The following is a 24,056-nucleotide window of genomic DNA, read 5'->3' as shown; positions in this document are numbered from 1 at the left end:
AATCCCTCCTCCCCAAAAGGAACTAGAAATAAGAGGTCAGACTTAATGTTCCTTGATGTTGGTTTGGGTCCATTAGGGATTTGCCATTGGCTCTGATACCTCTGCCTCGAGGTCACAAATTCAAAGCCATGTCCAAGGGAAATGTGCCAAAGTTGCTGATGGCTGTTGAATAATTCTACAGAATGAGCAGCTGGCCTCGGACTGTTCCCCAGGAGGCCAATATCTAGGCCATTTTGTTGGCAGTGTGAGTTGAGGAGCAAAGCACAAGGACCCCCAGGGAGGCAAGGCGGTGGATGTTAGGAAAACCTTCCAATGCCACCAAACAGATCAGCATGCAAGGGCAGCCTTCCAACTCAGAGTATCTCTCCTGAAATCACATCAGTTATCAAAATCAGTTTCTTTCCTGTTTGGGATATTACTATTCCTATATATCTTCCCTCTCTTCTGACAGCATCATATTTTCTGGATGAGTCAGCTGTACCCGCAGCAGCTGGGGACCAGGATTGCCTATTCTTAAATTAAACGGCAGGGGCACTGGCTTTCCACGCTTCCCTATAGCTGCGTCTCCTCCCTTGCTGAGGCTGTGGTCTGTGAACCCTCCGGGACTGAGGCATGCTCCAGAGGCACCCATCCCTGCACTCCCTGGACTAGGGAAGTCCAGCTCCGGAGAGAGGGAGATGTGTGGGCAGGACCGCCCTACTCCGTTCGTCTTTGCGGATGGCAAAGGCCCCACAGGAATTTCTCCTCCAGAAGGAACATATGGGACTAACTCTAGTGCCGCCATATCAGGCAAGAAGATCTAAGCACAGAGAAATTTACAAGTGCAGATCCAAGCCAGAATATTGGAAGACAGGCCAGGAACCAATTTTTATAATCAATGACCACCCTGTATGAGTGAAGGATGCTTCTGCAAATATGAACAGGCCTGAAAGCAGTCTATTTGAAATGCATTCCTTCTGCTGGCTATTAACGGGGTCTTCCAGAAAGAATCAATTTCAAGGATTAAAAAAAATAAAACCGAGCCCCAAACAACAAAGTCACTGTTCAACATTTCTGAAAGCTAATATTCAGATATTAATGGTCCAAGACAAAAGTGCACCGATGGGGAAACATTTCTAATGATTAATTTATTTTCCAATTCACTTTTATTTTCTTAGACTGGCCAAAGATCCCATTATGGATGGGAAGAAAGCAACACGAGGCCCAACACGCTCTCACTTGTATTCTTAAAAGGAATCGCATATGGTTGAAGCTAAGGGGCAGGTGTGGGGTTCCTGTTGGCCATTGGTCTGGTTGGAATCCAGGTGGAACATACAGGGTCCCCTGCCTCTATCTGTGGAGGGCTCCACGTCGTATTTGTTCCCGCCACTCAGGTCATATTTATTCTATTTTAACCGCGTTAGAAAGGAGCCAAACATGTTGACACAAACACGCAGAGCTAAAAATTGCCCTGCTGAAGCTCAGTACTCACATGCTTCTTGTTGCTTGCCTCCTTGCTGTACCGTGGATGCGTACACAGACACTATTTCTTGGACCTCAGCACACCTTTCATAATATAATTTGAGCTGTTCAGCAAGTGGCTTCTCAAGGAGGGGATTAACGATCTACAAGAAGGCAAGAAAATCGAATGAACAACAACTGTCATCAAACTCCCATCGATACCTCTGAGGCCGTGTTCAGGCGGATTTTCTTCTCCCATTGGTGTCACCAGATGGCTTGCCTGCGCACAGACTGTCGACTCTGGGATCAGCAGCAGGAGGGTATAATTCAAGGGCACACTAGCTGGGTCTGGTTCCCTCTCGCTGCTTTTGGTGCTACCTTTGCTTCTGCAAGAGCTTCTTAAATTCCTTCCCAGAGTCCGGGCCTCCACCCTCTTCTTTCCCCTCACCACATGCTGTCCCTAGACAATCACGGTCCTCTCTCCTTCAGTCCCCAAGGGAGGCCAAGCCCTGCAAACCCTCCTTCTACTTGGCAGGCTCCTACTTGACCTCCAAGAGTCAGGTCCAAGGTCATTGCTTCAGGGCACCTTCCCTGACAGCCCCGCCCCCGCCATGTGTGCGCAGATACGGATGTCCCCACCTCAGCCACCCAAAAAACACTTGCATGTGAATTAGAGCATGTACTGTGCTCCTTCATGACTTTGGTGTTTAAGACGCAGATGGGGAGCTTTTCCAAAACAGAGGCCTTATCTCAACTCAATGGTTTTCAAAATCCAGGTTGTAACCCATTAGAGGGTCATGAAAGTATTTCAACAGGTTGTAAACAGAAGTGATTTTCTTTCTTTCTTTCTTTTTTTTTTAAAGATTTTATTTATTTATTTGACAGACAGAGATCACAAGTAGGCAGAGAGGCAGGCAGAGAGAGAGAGAGGAGGAAGCAGGCTCCTTGCCGAGCAGAGAGCCCAATGCAGGGCTTGATCCCAGTGATGAGGGAGCAGGAGGCTGGCTGGGACTTCATCACCAGGACCCCGAGATCATGACCTGAGCTGAAGGCAGAGGCTTTAAACCACTTAGTCAGCCAGGTGCTCCTGATTTTTTTTTTTTCTAATAAAATAGAACACGAGGGGCACCTGGGTGGCTCAGTGGGTTAAGGCCTCTGCCTTTGGTTCAGGTCATGATCCCAGGGTCCTGGGATCGAGCCCCGCATCAGGCTCTCTGCTCTGTGGGGAGCCTGCTTCCTCCTTTCTCTCTGCCTGCCTCTCTGCCTACTTGTGATCTTCTCTATCTCTGTCAAATAAATAAATAAATAAATATTTTTAAAAAATAGAACATGAAATAGCAGAGTGCGTCTAACAAGGGAAAGGCATGTATACTTAGTAAAATCTTCATTTTAGTTTTGTATTATATATATATATATATATATATAATATATACAGGTTTGTGCATATGTGTGTGCATGTATGTGTGTGCTTAGGACATTACATAGATTTCTTCTTTTCTTTCTTTTTTTATTACATAGATTTCTCATGTGAAACACCCTCAGAAAAAATTTGAGAGCTACCCTCTTCATCATCATGGATGCCTTAGCATCTGCACAGGGCCTGGCATATAGTAGGTGCTCTGGAAGTATTTGTTGCAAAAGGAATATATTAATTTGTTTTTCTCTTCACAGAAATCTCTCCATAGGGGCTCTGACATGTGCCCATGGATAGTAGGGCTCTGCATTTTTCTTCCTTTACTTTGCCTAATGACTCCAGCTTTCCCCAGAACAAATCTCGCAGGGTCACAGGAATGCATCAAGGTTCCTTGTTCAGGTGTCTGGTGATCTCCTTAAAGGGCAGAAAAAGACACCTCTGTGAAGGGAGGCAGTCCCTGCCTCCCTGCACCAGCCTCATGGGAGCTGACCTGGAGAGCTGGACAAGCCCACCTATGGGTGGGTTTTGGAGGTGAGGGTCACAGCATAGTAGGTTCGGTCCTCCACAATGTCTACAAGTACAGCCAACCCACTATGGGAGCCCAAGGCCTGCGTGTCTGAAGACAGCAGCGAATGGAACCAAGATTTTAATTTGCTAGAGTGTCTCCTCTTTTGATACTTTAAATAATAGCACATAAAAGAAGCTCTACCAAATAACTAAGATTCTCTCCTTTCATTAGCTTAATCACTGGATAGGCAACAGCCTGATAAAAATCTACTCTATAATTAAGCTAGTAGTTATTAAAACATAGGAAGTGAATGGTTTCCATTTCATGAGTACTAAATGAACCAAACCTTAACAGAAATCTATTATCGAGTTTGCTGGGGGAAAAGCCTCCATATTAATTACTTTTGATGACAGAGCCAATGCGAGGTCCAGCTTGGGTAAAGCTTTTGTTTACATGAGCTTCCACGTCCTACAGCCACATGCCCATCATGCCTGAACTCCCAGAAACTTCTCGATGCCCAGGGCTCACCTGTGCAGGGTGCAGAGTGTGGAGACGATAGTACTTCAGGGGTCCAAAAAACCCTTCAATGCCGGCCACATACCTGCTCCCTCCAATAATGAAGTATCCAGCAGTGTCATTATAATAGAAATCCTCTCTGAAGCTATGGAAGAACAAGGAATTAAGAGAGCCCTTGGTCTGAAGCAGATCTTTAAAAAAGACTCTTTTACTGACCCTTCTTGACGTACACCCCCAAATTTCTTCACGTCCTTCACACTGAATTCTAGCAGATGAGACCGTGGTGGGGTCAGACACACTTGGGCTACGATCCTAACTACTGTTTACCGGCCATGTGACCTTGGGCCTGTCTCTTACCTTCTCTGAGACCAAGTTTTCTCATTAGTAAATTAGATAATAATTAGATTCTTAGGAGGATTCGTGAAATGTAAAGGCATGTGCCCGGCAGAGTGCATTGCCCGTCACAAATATTCAGTACCTGCCGGCTTCTGATATTGGTAAAATGGTTTGGGATTGGAATTCTTTGGAATCGCTAGTCTTCATTGGAAATGTTTTGCTCTAAAAGGGGGGGGGAACCTACCTTGTTGAATGGATAGAAGGTGGCTGTGAAGGAAAACTAACAGCATATCCTATTAGATCAGAACCCGAGGGAAAATTCGGACTGAGAAGGAAGAGGCTGAATGCCAGAGCTCAGCACAGATGGTGTGCTGGAAATCTGCCTTGTCCTGAAAGCCTTGAAGGAGTAGGAAGGAAAACAAAAGGGACAAAATGGGCTAGCAAGAATCAAATGCAAAAAGTTGTTCCTTACTGTCTTGTTTATATGCACCAAAGACTGGACAACCCCAGGCGTCTGTCAGGCGATCCAATGGACCCTAAATGTGAGCCTTTTGTAAATATATAGCTTAAAAAGGGAACAGAGGGCTTTGTGTACAAAAGGGATCCCAATTTATTAAAGTGAAAAAAAGTAAAACAAAAGTGTGGAAAATGAGCATATACTTTTTAATCCAAGAAAGAGGAGAATGGATCTTTTTGTTGTATTTGCATTTTAAAAACTCTGTTAAGTACATACTGCAAGAACCTAATAACAATATTTCCCCAGGGCGTAGGAGGTAGGGGATGGAGTGGACGGGGCAGAGCTTGAAGCAAGACATCTAGCTGTCTATCTTTTCGTATCATTTTGATTTTTTTAAAAATAGCCCCATTTATTGCCTATTTAAAAATTAAAATAGGGTAGGTGAAGGAGGCGGTATCAGACCTACGAGGACAGCAGGTTGGGGGGAGGACCAAGAAAAGCATCAAGTGAGAAGTCAGGCAAAGAGGAAAGAGCCAGGGAAGACAGAGGGCAGATGGAAGCAGACGGAAAGAAAACAAAATGTCAGGCAAGCCGCCAGGAGCCCGGCGAGTCGTGAGAGCAATGGGCCAGGGTGATGCCAACAGGGATGGAGGGAGATACCAGCAGTTAGATCAGAAAAGTCAAGCAACCTGGGGTTATCCCAAGAGAGGGGCTGTACTAACTGTTACCAAGGAACCCGAACTGTAGCAGGTTCACCCGGCTGGAGAGGAAGACGAAAGGGAGAAGGAATGAGACTCTGACAACATCAACAGAAGGCGGCAGAAATGAACGCTTAGAAATTAGCTTTATACGAATGCGGCTAAAATGGAAAAGAAGAGCTTCTTCTCCCGATATTTTTCTTTTCAGAATCTCGGGCTTGATGGTCCTTCTCTTTATTTTCCACAGGGACCACAAAGTTATTATCTCCGAGAGCTGTGAATTGATTTTGTTTTTCAAGACCGTAGAAAGATTTAACATTCCAGCCACCGTCACCACTAACGTGGCTCTTGATGGATACAAAACGCAAGGCTTCTACAATAGAAGCGCTCTTAACAGAACTCGGCTCAACCAGCTCACCAGCGCCCCTGCTGGCTATCCCTGCAACGTGCTGGATGCTCGCCCCGTCAGAGCCCACTCTTCGGAGGAGCCTTAGTCTTCTCCTCGTTTGAATAAAGATGACTATAGTACCTACCTACTGGACTGTTGTGAGGATTAAATAAACTGATATTTAAACAGAGCATTTAGAACAGTGCCTGGCACAAAACAGGCCCCATAACTGGCAACTACGGTTATAATTATTAACCTAATCCACTGCAGGAATGCAAACTTAGTAAGAATGGGAAGTGTCTATTCCCAAACCTGACAGTGCCAATTGTATGGTCATTGTAATTATACAGATTAATGAACTATGATGTCATTCAATAAAATATGGATCGGGAAGAAAGGATTGTTCACTCTGTAACGATTAAGTTCAATATTTTGGGTTGACACAGAAAAGAACGGTTGCTTTAAAAGTGTGGAATTAGGACAACTGTAAAAGATTAGGAAAAAAATGGAAGAAATCTAGACGTATCTTAGCTTTGGTAGTTTCATGAGGGTCTTTGTTCTCTTTCTGTTTGTAAGAAATGGGAATTGGGTGCCGTTTATGCAAGGAAGACCACAGGGAACTTCAATTGGTAGATTTGGAACAAAAGAAAGGCCCTATCTGGAAAGACTGGTGGATGAATATACATTTCCGGGTTTTTCTAATTAAAATAAAATGGTTATGGTATCTTTTTAAATGGATCTTTGCTTTAACTGAATTTTTCAACTAATTAATAAATTACTTGGTCCCCCTGGTTCTAGACTGTAATTTTTGTTTTCTTTTTAATCATTATCATAATACAACTGCAACATTGTGGTTTATAAGAAATAAATATTTGGGGGCACGTGGGTGGTTCAGTCGTTTAAGCTTCCCACTCTCGATTTCAGCTCAGGTCACAATCTCAGTGTTGTGAGATCGAGCCCTGCATCAAGCTAGGCACTCAGTGTGGAGCCTGCTTCAGATTCTCAGTCTCTCTCTCTCTTTCCCTCTGCCCTGCGCCCCATGAATGTGCACGCACATGTTCCCTCTCTTTCTCCAAAATAAATAAATCTTAAAAAAAAAAAAAAAAGAAAGAAAGAAAGATGTATTTGGTCTTTGTCCACAGTTCCTGTCTCACAGTGCTCCCCAAACCCTTGGATCTCCTAAGTTTTGAAAGTAATAAAGATGTCTTTTGTTATATCAAAGAAGGTGACTCTGCCCAAAGTCAGAGTTGGACCAGGTGGGCCAACCAGGTGACTAGAGGATTGAAAGTTTTAGTTCCACTCCCTGAACTCCAGGGAGGGGAGAAGGGCTGCAGATTGAACCAGCCAATGGCCAATGTCTTAGTCAACCATGACTATGTAATGATGCCTCTCTAAAAACCCTAAAGGACTGGGGGAGAGCCTCAAGGTTGGTGACCACACAGAGGCCAGGGACAGTGACACACCTGGAGAGAGCATGAAAGCTCTGTGCCCTTTTCCCAGCCGTCACCCCATGTATCTCTTCACCTGGCTGTTGATTAGTATCCTATAGCAGATCCTTTAATAAATGGGTAAATAAATGTAAGTAAGTACTACCCTGAGTTCTGGGAGCTGCTCTAGCAAATTAAAAGAACCTAAGGAGAAGGTCATTGGAACCTCCAATCTCCAGAGCTTGCAGATAGCATCTAAAGTCGGGTGAGGGTTATCTTGTAGGGCTGACACTTCCCCTATGGTATCTGATGCTATCTCTAGATGGGCAATGTTGGTCTTGAGTTGAATTCTTGGATACCCTGCTGATGTCTCAGAATTGCCTGGTGTGGGTACGAGGAAAGCCCTCCCCCATCTTGGAACTGGGTCTGGAAATCCAAAAGGATTTGGATTCCAAATAGGAAATCTCTCCAGCCTGCTCTCCATCCACCTCAGAGCCTCTACATTTTTCTCCTCTACAATCCTCCGTGGCTGCCAGGGGTTGCAAGCGCTTCCTTGTACTGAGTGTGCCCTGTTTGATGGTCATCAATTTCACGGACATAAAAGCTGAGCTAGACAGTTCCAAAGCCCAGGCCGTCCCTTTTGGAAACCTTGGGCACACTCGCAAACTATCTTTATGCTTATCTGGACATGGGAGACCACCTGGGTTTATTACCGCCTGCCTCCAGCAGCCTGAACGAATCTCTGATGTTGTTAAATAAACCTCCCTCACAACCAGAAAACAACTCCAGCTCCGCAGTTCTTTAATAAGGGAAACCTAAAGCTACGGACGGGTTGACCCTCACCGCCCTTAGAGTAATCATCATCTCAAATGTCACTTCTTTGGGATCTGCTGTAAATTCTGACCCTCTTGAGTGTCCTTTGAAACTACCCTGTTCAATTCCTTTCCAGAATTCATCATGATGTGTAATTTTATATTTATTTATGAATTTAAGCTCTGTCTCTCCCACTGGTGCTCGTTCCTTCCTTCCCCTCCCTCTCTCCCTTCTTTTTTCTTTTCTTTTCTTCTTTTCTTCCTTTCTTTCCCTCCCTCCCTCTTTTTTCCCTCTTTCTTTCCTTTCCTTCTTCCTTCCCTCCTTTCTTTCTTTCTTTCTCTTTTCTTTCCCCTTCCTTCCTTTTTCCTTCCTTCCTTCCTTCCATCCATCTTCCTTCCTTCCTTCCTTCCTTCCTTCCTTCCTTCCTTCCTTCCTTCCTTCTTTCTTCCTTTCTGCCTTTCTTTTAGCTTCCTTAAGGTAAGGACTGCCTGTATCCTTTTTGTTCATCCTTTTATTCCTAGAGTCTGCACTGGGTCAGGTGTGTGGTCGAGGTGTTGGATGAATGAGCATATATTGGATAAATGAAGGAAGGATAAACACTATACAGGCATGAAGTTGTTACCTGCCCCCGCCCAGGGCCACTGACAGCCTTTCATTTGTGTGGAGCGCTGCACTTCTGATCACTTAATTATGGATCTTTCCACACCACCTTGGCAGGACAGCAGCTATCCTTACGTTTTATGACAACAAGGAGTAAACCCATGACCATCTGAAATATCTGATGTTTAGTTCACAGGTTTGGCCCACTCTAAAACCTCTCTGATGGATGAGATTCCAAATATCCAACAAAAGGAATCCCAGGCAGGCCTGACATTAACTCTTCAGCTCTTGAATTGATGGGTGAGGTCCCAGGAGTACAGGAAAGGCAGCCAAGGAGGTAGCCAGGGACACTCCTGGGTCTGGGGACTGCCCCATTACCAGGTAAGGGATCATTTCAATGTTTTAAGAAGAATGTTGAATTGGTCTGTATCTGAACATTGGTCCTCCTCTCTGGATCTTATATGATCACACGGATTCTGTATTTACTTAAAACTTTTATTTTTTTGTTCATTGTATATTCCTGACATTAATTTTTTATTTCTTACAATATTATAGTAAATGTCATTTATCACAATTATGGTTATGAGTTAAATGGTGTCTTCCCCCTCCCCCACCCACCCCCAGATTCCTATGTTAAAGTCTGAATGCCCAGACTCTCGGAATGTGACCTTATTTGGAAAGAGGGCCATTGCTGATGTAATTTGTTGAGATGAGGCCACACTAGCAGAATGGGCCCTTCGTCCAGCATGACTGGTGTCCTTACATAAGGCGGAATGTGAAGGACGCATACACACAGTTACAGGGAAAATGACGCAAAGACTGGGGCTCTGCCACCCCAGCCCCCAGAGTTGTCAGAAGCTGGAGAGAGGCCTGGCAGGCTCAGAGCCTAGGTCAGCTCTTTTCCCAGACCCTTCCGAGAGAGCACGGCCCAGCCGACACTCGATCTTGGACCTCTAGCTTCTAGAAATGTAAGGCAATAATTTTCAGTTGTTTAAGCCACTCAGCTTGTGGTACTATGTTCCAGCAACCCCAGCAAACTAATACAATTACCGAGTTTTTTGACACCTCCTTAAATACTATGTGGAAGGCCTGAGTCTCCCTCCCCACCTCCTGGGCCCACCCTGTGATCTTTCTACAGTTCTCTCAACTCTCATCTCTCATCTACAGTTCACTCAGGCCAGCATCTAGGTCCCTGGGATGCACCGTGAAAAGAAGCCCTTACACAGAGAATTAAAAAGAGCCTATGAAATCAATCTTCTGTCAAAAACGTCCTGGGGTCAGAGGTGGGTATCAGGAGAGAAAGGAGAAGGTATTATTTCAGGCTTCACATCCCCAAATGCAAACCCTCAATTTCTGGGGCCCACTGAGCAGAGCAGGGACATCAGATGCATCATCGTTTCTCCAAAGCAAACTCCCAGGCCTCTCCTGTTTCTGAACTCCGTTCTACAACAAAACTCATGTCCATTGAACTCTTTCTGACTGGCCCAAGTCCACGTGGTCCCCTTCCAGGCTTCTCCTCTGTTCTCAGACCTCAGGCTCTCAGTTCCCATACAGCTGTCAATGTCGCCCCTGACCTTCTCCTTGCAGGCTAAAGAATGACACCCCGTTAGCCTTTTCTTATAACTGTGATCCTTTAATCCGGCCATGAAAATAAGAATTGTCCTATGGGCCCAGCACCTAAAAGCCATTCGTTTGACTTAAAGGTAAACTGGAATGGCGGGACGGGAGGGAAGGGGGTGGTGGTGGTGATGGGTGGAGAAAAGTAGGGTGTACGGCCCCCCATTCCCTTGTCGCTACCTCTCCTTGCGTTCCTTTCTTCAATAATTGGTTTCCAAGAAAATCTGGATTGTGTGAGGAGTCTGAGTGAACAAGCCTGTTCAGAGAGACAGCTTCTTGCTTGTTGTAGTAAAGTAACTACAATAGGGAGGCATGAGCTTCCCCATGCCCAGCCAAAGTGCCTGATACATTGTTTAAAATTACCCGGACAAAGCTGGTACATGTGTATTATACACCTATACCTAAATTATACATAAAAGCTGGTAGTTTTTGCGTCTGTTTTTTACACTTAAGCATTTGACTGTATGTATATATACAGAGAGAGAGATAGATATAGCATATATAATATATATATGGTTTAGCCATGTTGAGGTATCCTGAGTGCCCAAAGGAGGCTGCCGCATGGTTCTACCACTAGAAACCCCGCTATCAGACAGGAGTGTAGAAGCAAATGTAAAAATTATGAAATGCAAGGCAAAGGACCCAGTTCTCAGTTTCTGTAACTCTTGTGGAGAATGGTTACATGAGGATGAAAAGTTACACCAATATCAATAGTGGCATGCATTTCAAATTTAGATTATGAACATAAATATGAAGACTGTCTGCTTTTATGTTTTATACTAGGGCCAAAGTTACCAACCATTCTCAATAAGCAGCATTAATACGTTATTTATTTTTCAGAATCCTTCCTAGGAGGTAATTTTCAAAGAAAATGAATTATCAAGTGACATGAAAGGAAGAATTCACAATGAGATCTGGAGAGAGGAATAGTTCCTCTTGCTTAGAAAAAAACGTTGTGGGGGAAGAGAGGGGAGGTTGCAGATGGGGAAAAAAAAGTGCAAAGACTGAGCTATAGGGCAGACGCGACACAGTCCATGCTCAAGAGCTGAATAAGGAAGTGTGGGAAGAACATTAGGGTTGAGGGCTAATGTTAGAAGATTTCCTAATCCTTATCCAACATCATGCTGAATAAAAAGAAAATATTGCCCTTACCTAATGGTCTGATTATGGTAGCTTTTCAAATCCTGTCCAAGGCTGGTGGTGACTACAATCTGTGTGGGAGAAATACACAAGATCAGTTAGGCCCCAATACCTCACAGCATAAATACAGTCCTGGGTATTAATTACGCATAAAATGGGCTGCGTAGTCTTTCACCTGATCCATTTCTGCAGAAATAAAATGAATACTTTACTAGCCCTGTGTATATTTTAAGATTAAAGAAATTTAATTTCTCCAAATGACTTCACATCTAACCATATCCATCACACAGTTTCCCCCAGTGGGGTTCAGATACTTCCAAGCTACAAGCCATGGTTTTGCTTGGTGTACTTCTGCTCAAATGTTTGTTGCATAGGAAGAGAAGGAAATGCATAAGATACTACAAGGGGTTTATGAAATTTTCCTTTGATTCCATGACAGACTTACGGGGAGAAACAAGTGGGTGCTGAGTGTTCCTCACGCACTGCTGTCCCCCACTTTCTTTCCTTAAGCGTGGAGAATCGTCACTGCCATTTCAACGGTGACAATGTTTTTGTTGATAATGTTGTGAGCTGTCACACATTCTTCACGTGTCTTGGACGGCTTCTACAACATAAGCCCCTGGAGCTAAGGAGCTCCTTCTGCCCCCAACATCCAGTGCAAGCACAGAGCAAGGATTTAGGAAACGTGTGCTGAGCTAATGAGGGACTCAGAGGTGTGGCTACAACTCTGTGTCTATGACAGACAAACTAACACATAAAAACCAACCCAATTCTCCATATGCAGCATGTTGGCTCAGAGAAGAAAATGACTCCAGTCAGTTGTTTCTCTAAACCAGCCACCGGCTTTAAGTCCCTGGTCCATTTAGTCCAAACAATGAGGATGGCAGTCCCACCGGAGTGGCGGATGTCATGTGGAAAAACAATAACGCTATTTTGGGGACTTACAGATATATTAGGAAGATGAGATAGGATGGAAAACAAAGTAGGACAAAAGGCAAAAGTCTACCAAAAACAAAAATAAACCAAAAAAACCCCACTCAACCCTAGTTCTTTTTTCTTTCCTCCCCATCTGGTCTTTCTAATCCTTACCCCATCGTGTACTCTGCTAAATTAAATTCATCTCCTTAATTAAAGGACTACTTTGATTTGCTCTACTCTGGCTCAAAAATCTTCCATGATGCTCTGCCACCTTGAGAATAGAAATCCAGATTTCTTGATATTCAAGATTGCCGACATTCTAGCCCTACAGACATTTTTTTTTCTCTTATTAGTTTTCTACAGGCTGCCAATTTCTGCTCCAACCTGGTTTATCTGATAACCCCAATGATGTGCTAAATGTTCCCTCCCCTCCCCTCCAACTCAATTCCACCCAATCCGTAAGAACCTTCTCTGTGAAACCTTCCCCGAGCATCCCAGCGTAAAGCCCGACCTCTCTTCCCTGAGTTAACATGAATCATTTGGTAATTAAGCTCTCATTATGACATCCCTTCACCTGCTTAATGCTTCTCCCATAAACAGTCAGTAAGCTCCGTGAGCAAAGAGCCTTGCATACATAGGGTGCAAAATAAATCTGTGATTTGCTCTGATGATTTGAGATCCATTTAAGTGACACAGAGTACTGAGCTGACCTTCACCTCAGAAGCAAGCAGCAACCAAGCTCTAATGCTATCCTAATCCTTCTATAAATGGAAAGCTGGACCATAGTCTAGAGCTAGGTCACCTCACATTGTTAAGGAAACCAACAAACACACAAAAAAAAATTCCAGCTAACCTTTTACAGATTCTTCTTAGGGAGGCAACAAGGATTGACCTGATTTCTTGTCTCCCCGGGAAAAGAAAATGTGATGAACCTAAACACCAAGGGAAGCCTGTGTATTATCTAATACATGAGACAAACAACACGTCTCTTCCACTTCTGTTACTGGAAAATCACAAATCAATAAGAAAAGCTGATGAGGAAGTAAAGTAGAGAGAAAAAAAGTAGCACATCGGCATCAAGTATATCAAGAAATGGAATGGTCTTCAATTATAACAACAGATTTGCCATAATCCATAAAATCTACATTATGAGAGTTTGAAACAGTTATGTGCACTGTTTTATAGTACACAGTAGATAAACCCCCTCTGTCCCACCAGAACGATCACTTAGGTTTGTTGGTTATTATTTGTTTAATGCCAAACGTCAGCACTTGTGTAACTGCCAAAAACAGTCAAACCACTTCTTGGCTGAACTAACTAATAAATTTCCTGTAAAAAAAAAAAAAAAAGAAAGAAAAGGCATAGATCTGATAACAGTGTATAAACATGACCGATGTTATTTTAACATTTATCTCCACAAAGCCTATCTCCCTTGAGAGAGGGGGGAAAAAAAAACAAAAAACTGAATTGCTCAGATAATTGTGGACATAGAGCAACTATATTATTTACTCATTCACAATATGGTCGAAAGAAGCACTTTGGAAGTTAATTAAATGGGCTGGGATTTTATCAAAATCAGAAAAAAAATAAAATAAACTTCCATCTATAAAAGTTTGATCGGAGACGTGTAGAGCTGTAAAGAGCTTATCCTTTAGCACACATTTGCTCCCGCAGACATCCCTGCTCCCTGCCTTTACTGCAGTGCCTAATATGAAGGGTTTCACGGAGCGTGCACACAGATACCTGGCCTCCATTAAAAGAGATATCCAGTCGAAACCACTCCTTCAGAGGCATGGTGAATTTCGTTTTCACGGCAAGATCTTCTCCTTTGACAAGATGCATCTGAATATGCAAGTGGCCTATAAGGAAAATTAAAACTTGTGAGAAATGACCAAAAAACAAACAAACAAACAAACACACAAACAAAACAAAAACTTAGGAAGGCATGAAGTGATTACATGTTTTCAACAATTGGCCTAAGGAGCTCTACAGTCAGAACATGGGCCTTCTCCCTGCAAACACGAACAAAGCAAACAAAAGACCACACAAGTGAATTCCTTTGTAAAGAAGACATGTGTTTTCAGCTTCCAGGAAAAAAAGACGTTCCTGGGAAGCTGCATTTGAAAATCATCGCTCTCACTGAACCGCCACGTTGACGGTATCTTCCTTAATTCCCGACACACCTGCCAAGAGAGCATAAGGAAACCACGATATCAGTTTATCGGTTTAAATGTTCCATTTCATACTCACCCTCTTCAGTAAGAAATACAGACGGTGTGCCATACATCTCATTAGAATCAACAAAGTACAGAATCCCACAGAGATTGGCCTTGCAATAATGGAGTAAATAAAGCCACAATGAAACAGTAAACCTACAAGAGTGAGGAGAGAAAAAAAAATCTGCAGATTGATATCATCCAAGAACAGGTAATTATAGCTAACAATGACCAAGTAAATTGCTTTCTTTCCAATGAAGGGATGAATTTGCCTTCATGTTCATCATGGGAGATCAGCTTGCAAAGCTTGATTTTTGAGACAAAGGAGGTAGTTATTGAAACTGTGAAAGACAGGAGTTAAAAATCATTGTACAAAACTAGCAGATATTGTGCCTTGCACCAAAAACTCTGTTTCTGTGCCTTTTGGAGAACCTCACATGCTTGCCATCTAAATTCTTGATTAAGGTTTAGAAAGTCAGACATAAAATAAAAATCTGGATTTTAGTAAGAGGTGATCTGATAAGAAGCTATGCTAATTTCAATGATTAAAAGAAAAAAACATAATTAGGCTTTTTTGAGCAATCTTGTTTCCTTCCAAGATAAAAGCCCTAAGGTAGAAAAGTGTCGTAATCTGCAAATGGCATCGCTATATGTTAATTGGGACACGTAGATACTATTTTAATGCATACATTAGGTTGTTCAGGATCACAGTTCCGGCTGACCCATATGGAACAACTAATCTAATTGTTCCATTTCTGGACCGGGGCTATTTTAGTTGAAAAAAAAGTATTGTACATCTGTGATTTGTGGGGTGAGAATAAAATAACAGTAGTCAACTTAACTAGGACACATTCAGCCAAGATGTGTGATCCATCCGTCGCTCAGCAAATATTAGCTCAACACTTGCTTGACACCACACATTGTCTTAGTGACCAGCAGTTCCAAGTTGGGGAGCTGGGAGTAATTGCATTTTGCAGGCAAAATAGGAATCAAGGTCAAAACAAACGCACAGAATTCTCACCATGACCCCAGTAAACAATTCACAGTTTGGGTTAACGTGGCCGTGGCCCCAGGTTCTTTGGGGATATATCCAAACAAGCCTTTTAGAATTTTCTGGGCTTTCTAATCTGGCCTCAGAATCAGTTGGTAAGATACGCAAACAGATGGTGCCACACAGCTCCCTCCAGACCCACCCAGCTGAGCAAGCTCATGAAGATAAGTTATTACAAGGAAGCTTAGCAAGAACATACGCTCGGTAAAGTGACTCAAGATCTTTCTACAGCCAGCAGCATGGGAAGAATTAAATCACTCTGCTAAATCCATCCAGTCTGAGGTGAACCAGGAACTGTTTTCAGCATCTTCAATTCAGCAGAAGGAAAAAATATATATATCTGGGTTTTGCTGAAATCAATGGAGGAGATCAGAAGTTGGGAGATTTCAAGCAGCTCATCCAATCTTTCAAGACCAAAAGAGCAAAGTGAAGGCAGCAGTGGGCGCTGGCTGTGGCGGGCTGCACCCGAAAGCTTGCGAGGCCTCAGGCTCCCACACCTTGTTCCCCTGTTCGTGTCATTCCTGGGACCGACACAGAAAGTCCAAGGCAAACTGAGGACTGCTAGGGGCAAGAATAATTCAAGAACGCTTTGGGCCAAAAATTCTGTCCAAGCTGTGTGGATCTCCACATTTTCCCGAAACATGTTACCAAGGTGTGACCTCCTAAGGGATTCCACGAGCCTGCCTTGTCTTCAAATTAAACAGAGGACTGCCCCACCAGCCCCCATCATCTGCCCATTCTTACACGGGGTAATCTATCCGCTGACGTCGGGTGGCCTCCAGCTCTCGGTTGTGAAACCTCAGGAACTTCTTCACAATGCCTGTGTTTTCTCCACTGGAGGCATAGAGAAAGCCCAGGAGGGTGACCACATCTGCGAACAGCAAGACAGCTGCCTTTCAGTTATCTCCAGAAAAGTGCTGCTTCCCAAATCACGTTCTTACCGGAACCCTCTGCCTAACTCCCATCAAACAGTTACAAGAAAGCATCTGAAAATATTAGCAAGCATTTACTGAACACTGATGATATGCCGAGTGCCTGCTAAGCCCTTTATAGAGAGCTGTCTCAATCCGTGTTCACAGCAACCGTGTAAAGGAGATTGTAGTGTGAGTCCCAATCTACAGATGAAAAGCCTGAAGCTTAGAGGTAAGATAACTAACTCCCATGAGGTCACAGCTAATGACAGTAGAGCCAGTCCACATGACGTCCAAGCTTGGTTCTAGGTTCTTAACCATTTCACATGCTGCCCTTCCAGGGCTAAGGAAAACATTCACAATTTGTGCAACAATAGAAACAGTTATCATGTGAGTAGCCCTCCATACCCTCCACACTGCTATAAATAGATCTATATCTCATTTAGCTAACTAGCTACCTAGGAAGAGAGTCACGTAATCCTCATTCTCATCCTCATTATTATCCCCATTCTGCAGATGAGGAAATGGAGGCATAGCTGCCAAAATGGTAGCTAATGTTTATATAACACAGAATGTGCCAGGCAATGTGCTAAGCATACCATTCCAGGAGCAATCTCATTTAATTTCACAACCATCTATGAAATGGGTGCTATTATTATCCCCATTCAACTGATGAGAAAACCGAGCCCTAGAGAAGATTAAGTAATAAGAGATGGAGCTGGGACTCAAACTCAGGCAGTTTGGTTTCAGAATCCATGCTTTTAGAAGTGCACAGGTATTTTTTCCTTCTGTGCAGACTTTCCAGTATACACCCCATACTACCCTAGGCAAAATGACCAACCAAACCCCTTAAAACTAGAGAGCCTTCCACTTTATTTAGAAAATGTGGGAGAATCCTGTGGCCCTAGAGAAGATAGGGTGTCCTTAATAAGTCTTAAAAGGAGAACTGACTTATCTCATCTATATTTAATATCTACTGCTTTAAAGGAGGCCAGAATGATATATATATATTTTTTATTTTCCATACCCATCCCCCTTCAAAGAAAAAAAAAATCACTGAGCTCAACTGAGGAATAAAGAACCTTTTTAACTTTCTTAAAATGCTCTTTGGTTTAAATGTCTGTGAGTAAACAGTAGAATTCATCTATTTTCCTGGGCTTCTTGGAAAGGGAAGAGTTAACTTCTGTGCAAGTTACTGAACGCCTCTATTGGCACAAATTATGGGAGCCTCAGCCTGGGATACTTCAGACCCCAGCTCTCACTCTTCAATGGAGAAAAATGTCTTCTAGAGAGAGGTACCTCTGGTTCATTAAAACTTAGAAATCACAAGAGCAAAGTGTTCATAATCTCAGACCTTGTGTGTATACCTAATAGAATTAAATAAACTAGAGCCAAATTGTCCCCAGTGTCCACAAATCTCCCTGTTTGGTGAGAGGTGGAGAGGCATTTGGAAACTCAGAAGGATAGAGCTATCGATTCCAAAAGAAACAATGCAAACTTTTTTTTTCCTTTTACACCTTGAGCTCAATTTGGGGACACTAGTCTTGCTGATCTATTATGTGGATGGGTAGAGGGGATTAGAAATGGGAATACTGCAAGGGTGTCTCTGGAATCCAGAGAGAAAATCACCATGCAGTTGCTGTCAGCCCAACCTTGGTTTGGCTTCCACTGTGTGGACTGGAACATAAAAGACCAGATGGCCACGGTAGCCCCCTAGGAGGCCTTCTGCTAGTGATTGCTGGTGAGTTACCTAGTGTGCAGTAGAAACATTTATCAAAAGGAGCAGGATTTGATTCTGTCCAACCTGACTTCAGGAAAAGGAGGCTTCATAAAGAGGTTTCCAAAGTGAAAGGAGTTAAAAGTCAATGCTGATGAGCCTCTCCTTTATCCAGGGATCAAAGTAAATCGGGTTGAGCAGAAGAACTTGCAGCAAAAGATGTGGAAGGAAAAAAATCTTAGACTGAAAGATCTAAAATAAATTTTACAAAAACACATACCTTTTGTACCCAACAAAACCAAAGCAGTGGTGGCTTTCTTATAAAATCTGCAGCTTGAATAGTTCTATGATTTGGAGTTCTACAGCAATTTTTCCTTCAGTATAATATTGCCTTTCCATTTAGGTTAGAAATAATAAGAATGAAATTTCAGAGCAGGAAAAGATGTTAGAATTCAGCTAGCCCAGGATAACATAGAGGCTTGTTTTCTAGTAAGTGATTGTGGCTGCTTGGAGCACCATGCTTGATTAGTGATGGCTGTCGTGGGCTTTAGAATGGGGAGTTAACAGCACCAGTGTCATTCCTCATGAAAGAATTTACAGGTAGAAAAACTTAAGTCCAAAGTTTAGGTTCAAAGAGGTTAAGAGACTTGCCCAGTTTCCTCTAAAATGTAAGCCCCAAGAAAACAGGGACATTACTTCAATCATTATCCCATCCCTCGAGCACAGAGCAGTGCCCGACACCTGACAGAGGCTCCACAAATAATGAGGGAATGAATGAATGAATGAATGAATGATCACATGAACAAATGGGCACAATATGGCCAAGTCAGGATCTGAACCTGCCTCCCTCTTGCTCAGCTCTTTTCACAATGCCATAATGTGTCCCATGCTGCCCAAATCAGATCACAGTCTCTTCCTTCAGATGCTTCTCTCAAATCCATTTCTCTGGCTAACTTTGATGAAGAAGTTAGGTAGGAAAAAGTCATCATGACAATAAACACAAAATACCAGGAAGATGGTTCAGATTTAGAACCCACCACCTTGACTATTCTTGCTTGTTTTATTTCCTTAAATTTTAGAGCAAGAAGAGACATTAAATTTTGTATGGCACAAACTCCCTCATTTGGAGACAAGAACAGTGTTAGTGTCCCACTGAAGGTTGCATGGCTAGTAAGAGATGCAGGAATGAGTCAAAGCTGATCTCCTACTAAAAACCAATGGACTTGTTATTAAACCACATCACATCTCCCAGGTCTTGCCAAAGAGATGGGTGCTGCCTCGACCCTCCAGGACTCCACAACCACTACCCATCCTGGCTCTCCTTCAGGGTAGAAAGGGCTCCCGCACTATCCTGTTTCAGCACTATGGCTAGCGCTTACAGAGCCTGACCAGGAGACCCTGTCTAATAATTGGTTGTTAAATACTTTGAACGTCACCACCGAGCATGGTGGCTGGGGTCAGTCATGTAGCCCATTCTCTGGGTCAGCAGGGTGATCAGAGCTCTGACGTGGACACCTGCTCTGGAGACAGTTTCATGTCCATGTAACAAAACCCTACTCGGGATGTGCTTCAAACACAACCAAAATGGTGCAGCTGAGATCTTAACCCATTTGGGGAGAAGAGACAGTCTTGAGGCAAAAAGTAACTCTAAGTCTGTAAGTGGAAACAGGAGGAAAAGAAGTTAAGATGTTCTAACCTGGAGAAGGACAGAGTGCAGGTAACTCAACAGTACTTTCCAAATGCAAGACATTAAAAGGCAGGAGTGTTCAGGTGTTTCATTTTCTTTAAAAGAAAAGCCTGAGAACTAAAGCTCAATTTTCTAGCAAGTATGATTTAGGTCAGAACTTCCCCCCAAAGGATACCAGGCAGTGAAGTGGGCGAGTACGGAAGTCAGTGCCATATTCAATAGTAGGAGTGTTAAAAATAAAATAAATTTCACTCCCAGTAATTTACCCTGAGAATATACTCGTAGGTGTACACCAAGATACATGTACAGGGATGTTCGGTGAAACCTTGTTGCTAATGGTAAAAGACTAGAAATGACCTGCATGACCATCAGCAGGGGACAGGTGAGATAAATTACGGGCTGTCAGGCTACAGGAAGCTAAGCAGCTACTGAAAAGAACGAGGTCAGGTGGCACACGCTGCTAGGGGGAAATCTGCCGTATTGCTAATGAATGCGGGACAGAATTTATAGGGTCTTCCCATGTATGTACGAAGATGGGGGCTCTCAACTTGAGGCTTATAGGAGCAGAGAACATTTCTGGGAAGAAATGCAAGAAACTAGTGTGAGTGCGTTTGCCTCTGGGAAAAGAACGAGAACACAGGGTGAGTGGGAGCTCACTCTTCCTCCAATCCCTTTTACACTCTATGTTTTTTTTGTTTTTTTGTTTTTTGTTTTTTGTTTTTTTGTTTTACCAGGTACATATATTCCTTTTTAGGCTAAAAACGTAGAGAACAAGGTCTGAGCATTCCCGTGCAGGCCGCGGGCAGGGGCCAGCCACATTCAGAGGCCTCCCCAGCCCTGGGCTCTGCGGCTATTCAATCTGTTTCAAAGAGACAAAGTCCAGTGGGTGAGGAAAACAGGATGATTCACATCAGTAAAAATTCAGCTTAAAAAAAGTGTATTCCTTTCTAATTTAGAACCTGGGTTAGGGCTGTTTTAGCATATTTCAGAGAGGCGGCATTGCAAAGTTTGGACTCCCGCAAAAGAAGCTGAGCCTTGGTTTTTCTCTCCTGAAAAGAAAGGATGAGAATAATACCCTTTCCCATGGGACTATCACGAGGATTAAATGAGACAATGTGCACGGGAAAAGTGTTCTGAAAATCATAAAGGGCCACACAGATGCGAGGCATTAATTGGTGTTATTACTGAGAAATTGAGACCACCGTGATTAACTGGAGGGAAAAAAAGAACTAAGGCTCTTTCTCTCTCTCTTTTAATGAAAGTGCTAAATGCATTGTTCCCATAGTTATAAACAGTATCATCATGACATTGACTTAAATAGTCTCACTGCATCCTGGTACTTTCTCAGAGACAGGTAAAGCCTGGCTCCCCTATCTGACTCAGCCCTTCCATGACTTTGTTATAATAGAATTATGTTATAAGAAATCACACTTCTAATCCACTGGATCTGAAGATGAGAATGGGTTTTTGGCAAAAGGAAGAAAAAGTGGAAAAGAAGGAAGCTGCCATGTCCCCCAGTTGTTGACCTAAGCTGGAAGCTCAGAAAAACATTCCTATAGATGGACAGCAGGGCAGAATGCTTAATACACCTCCGCATGGCATTTCAGAGACTTCAAAAGGTGGCCCCCTCCCTGCTTTTCCAGTCTGATTTCCTGAATCGCCCAACTCACACCTGAGAGTCTACCTGGGTGAACAAACACAGAGCATGAAGTTTTTACTCGGCATTTCCACCATGTGGCAGACACTGGTAATCGATCTGCCTACCACTCTTTCTCACTAAGCACAGACTCAGCCTCAGAATCCTTCTCAACATCACGTTCTAGGTGGCCACCCCAATCCCTCCTAGCTGGAATGCAAGATGAAACCTATTTGTCACCCCTCCCATCAAAAGATGCAAGCTCATCACCATCCTGCCATTCAGCTGCATTTTCTTCTCTGTGTGCCATGGCTCATGCCTTCCCTTCCACCTGGATGCTCTTCCCTCTACTCCTTTTCCGACTCTGAAAACTCTACTCAGCCTTCAAGTCTCTGTTCAAAAGTCAGCTCCTCTGTGAAAAAAGCAAAGCTCGGAACACATAAAGACTGCTCCGTAACATTTTTCAATGAATGAAGGACTTCAAGTAAATAAATAAATAGCTTCGTGACATCCTTCAGCAGCATAGGATAACAGTTACATGTGGGGTTTGGGAACCAGACTACCTGGGTTCAAATCTCAGTTCTATCATGAAGAGCTGTGTGACCTTAGACAAGTCAATCTCCCTCTCTGAGTCAGTAGCCCCCTCTGTAAATATGATAGTAAGGCACTGGGCAGATTAAATGAGATACATAGAGCACTTAGCCCAGAGCCTAACACATGGTGAGTACTCAGTAACGGAATGTAGCTGTTACTACTGGCAGCTGGCTTTCCCTCCCCCATAAGCACCTAAAGACAGAGGGCACCATGTCTGCATCTACTAGCCTCCAGACTCTAAAGAAATTGATACATAGTAGATGCTCAATGTTCTTTGTTTAGTTGACTTAAACATGATACACATGGCATGGAAAGACAGGTACCAACAGAGGGCTAGGGAAGGCTCGAGGGTAGAGAGTTAATTTCTGATTGTGGGGATGAGAAAAGAAAGAAGAGTAGAGAATAGAAGAGAAGAAAGGAGAAGAGAGGAGAGGAGAGGAGGTAAGATGAGGTAAGGCAAGGTAATGTAAGGTTAAGGAAGGAAAAGGAAAGGAAAAGAAAGGAAGGGGGTGAGCAGGGGAACAGTGGAAATTTGAGCCAGCTACCAAAATATGGACATGATTTTACCACCTGGTGTGGCAGTGGGGAAGGCTATCCCTTGTAAAAGGAATTGATTAAGTCAAGGCAGGGTATGGGCAATCCCAGACTCAAACTCTGAGGGCAAAGGTGGGCTTGTGTGTGGTTGCAAAGGAGAATCTCTGAGCATGAGACAGCATCCTTAACCAGCACAACCCAGATGGGCGGTCCCCAGGCAGTTGCGGTGTGTGTGTGTGAGCCTTGAGAAGGCACACAGCCACCCCCTACCCCAGTGTGCTCCCTAATGTGGCAACACAGCTCTGTGGGGATGTCCCTGTGTGACGGTCACATGCAGGCATATGAGAAAAAGGTCCTTGCCCCTTGGCTGAGAGCATTCATCACTCAATTCACGAAGAGTCACTGCACGCCCGCTGTGTGCTAGGGACTGCAGTGCTAGGCACTGCACGAAACAAGGCTGGACCTTGGCATCATGGAGCTTGTGTACTGGTCCAGAAACATGCAACTGGCAACAAAGCAACGACGCATATTTAATTACGATGTCTGGGGACGATAAGGCTATGCAGGAAAATAACGACAGATGACAAGGGGGTGGAAATGGCAGGGGTGGGGCTGCCATCTGAGATGAAGGAGTCAGGGAAGTCTTCTCTTCTGAGATGACGTTAGCCCAGAGACATGACATCAGTGAGCAAGCTGTGAGGGGAAGGGAGCCGTCACAGAAATGTCCTAAAGCGAGAATGAACTTGTCAGCATGAGAAGAAGCTGGAAGGCCCATGTGGCTGGGGCAGGTAGACAAAGACGAGCATGGCAGGAGATGCGGCAAGAGAGAGGACAGGGACCCCTGGTAAAGGCCATGGTAAGGGTCGTGGTGGAGGGTGGGGGTGCGGGGGGCTCTTCCTCACTGCAGTGGGAGGAACCACCTCCAGGGGGTAGGATAAATGGGACATGTCTGCACTGGCTGCCCTGTGGGGTGTGAGGGCAAAGCTGGGGGGCCGCTTGTAGGCTGTGACATCCACCAGTATGACAGCAATCCGCGAGATGAAGAATGACTGAATATGCAACGTCGTCTGGAGATGGAGGCCGCTGGACCCGCTGACCTCTTACGGGAGGACAGGCAGGGGGAGCCGCCCAGGTGGACCTAGGCTTGTTGCCTTTGTGGTGAATTTCTTTTTCTCGATGAGCTCATGCGTGAGTCAGGCACACGGGGAACTGGTGAGGGACAACAGCTAATGCCCGGTCCCTTTCCCGCAGGAAAGTTCAGCCACAGGTGCCCATGTGCCCAGAATGTAGCAGGAACAGGTGCACCGAAAGGACACGTGGCCAAGCCTGGACACACATGTGTCCTAAAAGGACCTGCTGACTTCTGATCTGGGGTATGTTTTCTCAGCAGGGCCAGACAAGGGTCTGCCGCGTGTGCACCAAAAAATCAGACCAATGG

The 24,056-nt window shown here is 44.0% G+C and overlaps 1 protein-coding gene across 3 annotated transcripts in view; it reads right to left on the bottom strand.

Moving 5' to 3' along the window:
- The window catches only part of SEL1L3 (SEL1L family member 3), a 128,938-nt gene that overhangs the window by 88,986 nt on the left and 15,896 nt on the right, over positions 1 to 24,056 (bottom strand). For all 3 annotated transcript variants that reach the window (XM_059164240.1, XM_059164258.1, XM_059164250.1), the window contains exons 3-8: positions 16,284 to 16,410; positions 14,523 to 14,644; positions 14,016 to 14,131; positions 11,367 to 11,425; positions 3,891 to 4,023; positions 1,472 to 1,604 (exon numbers count right to left, since the gene is read on the bottom strand). In XM_059164240.1, coding sequence (XP_059020223.1) covers positions 1,472 to 1,604; positions 3,891 to 4,023; positions 11,367 to 11,425; positions 14,016 to 14,131; positions 14,523 to 14,644; positions 16,284 to 16,410 — 690 coding nt within the window. The remainder of the gene's footprint in view (positions 1 to 1,471; positions 1,605 to 3,890; positions 4,024 to 11,366; positions 11,426 to 14,015; positions 14,132 to 14,522; positions 14,645 to 16,283; positions 16,411 to 24,056) is intronic.

This window comes from Mustela lutreola, chromosome 1 (assembly GCF_030435805.1).
Source record: "Mustela lutreola isolate mMusLut2 chromosome 1, mMusLut2.pri, whole genome shotgun sequence".
In the NCBI taxonomy this organism is placed as follows: domain Eukaryota; kingdom Metazoa; phylum Chordata; class Mammalia; order Carnivora; family Mustelidae; genus Mustela; species Mustela lutreola.
The sequence above is the reverse complement of the archived record's forward strand: the minus strand, read 5'-3'. Positions and strand labels throughout refer to the sequence as shown.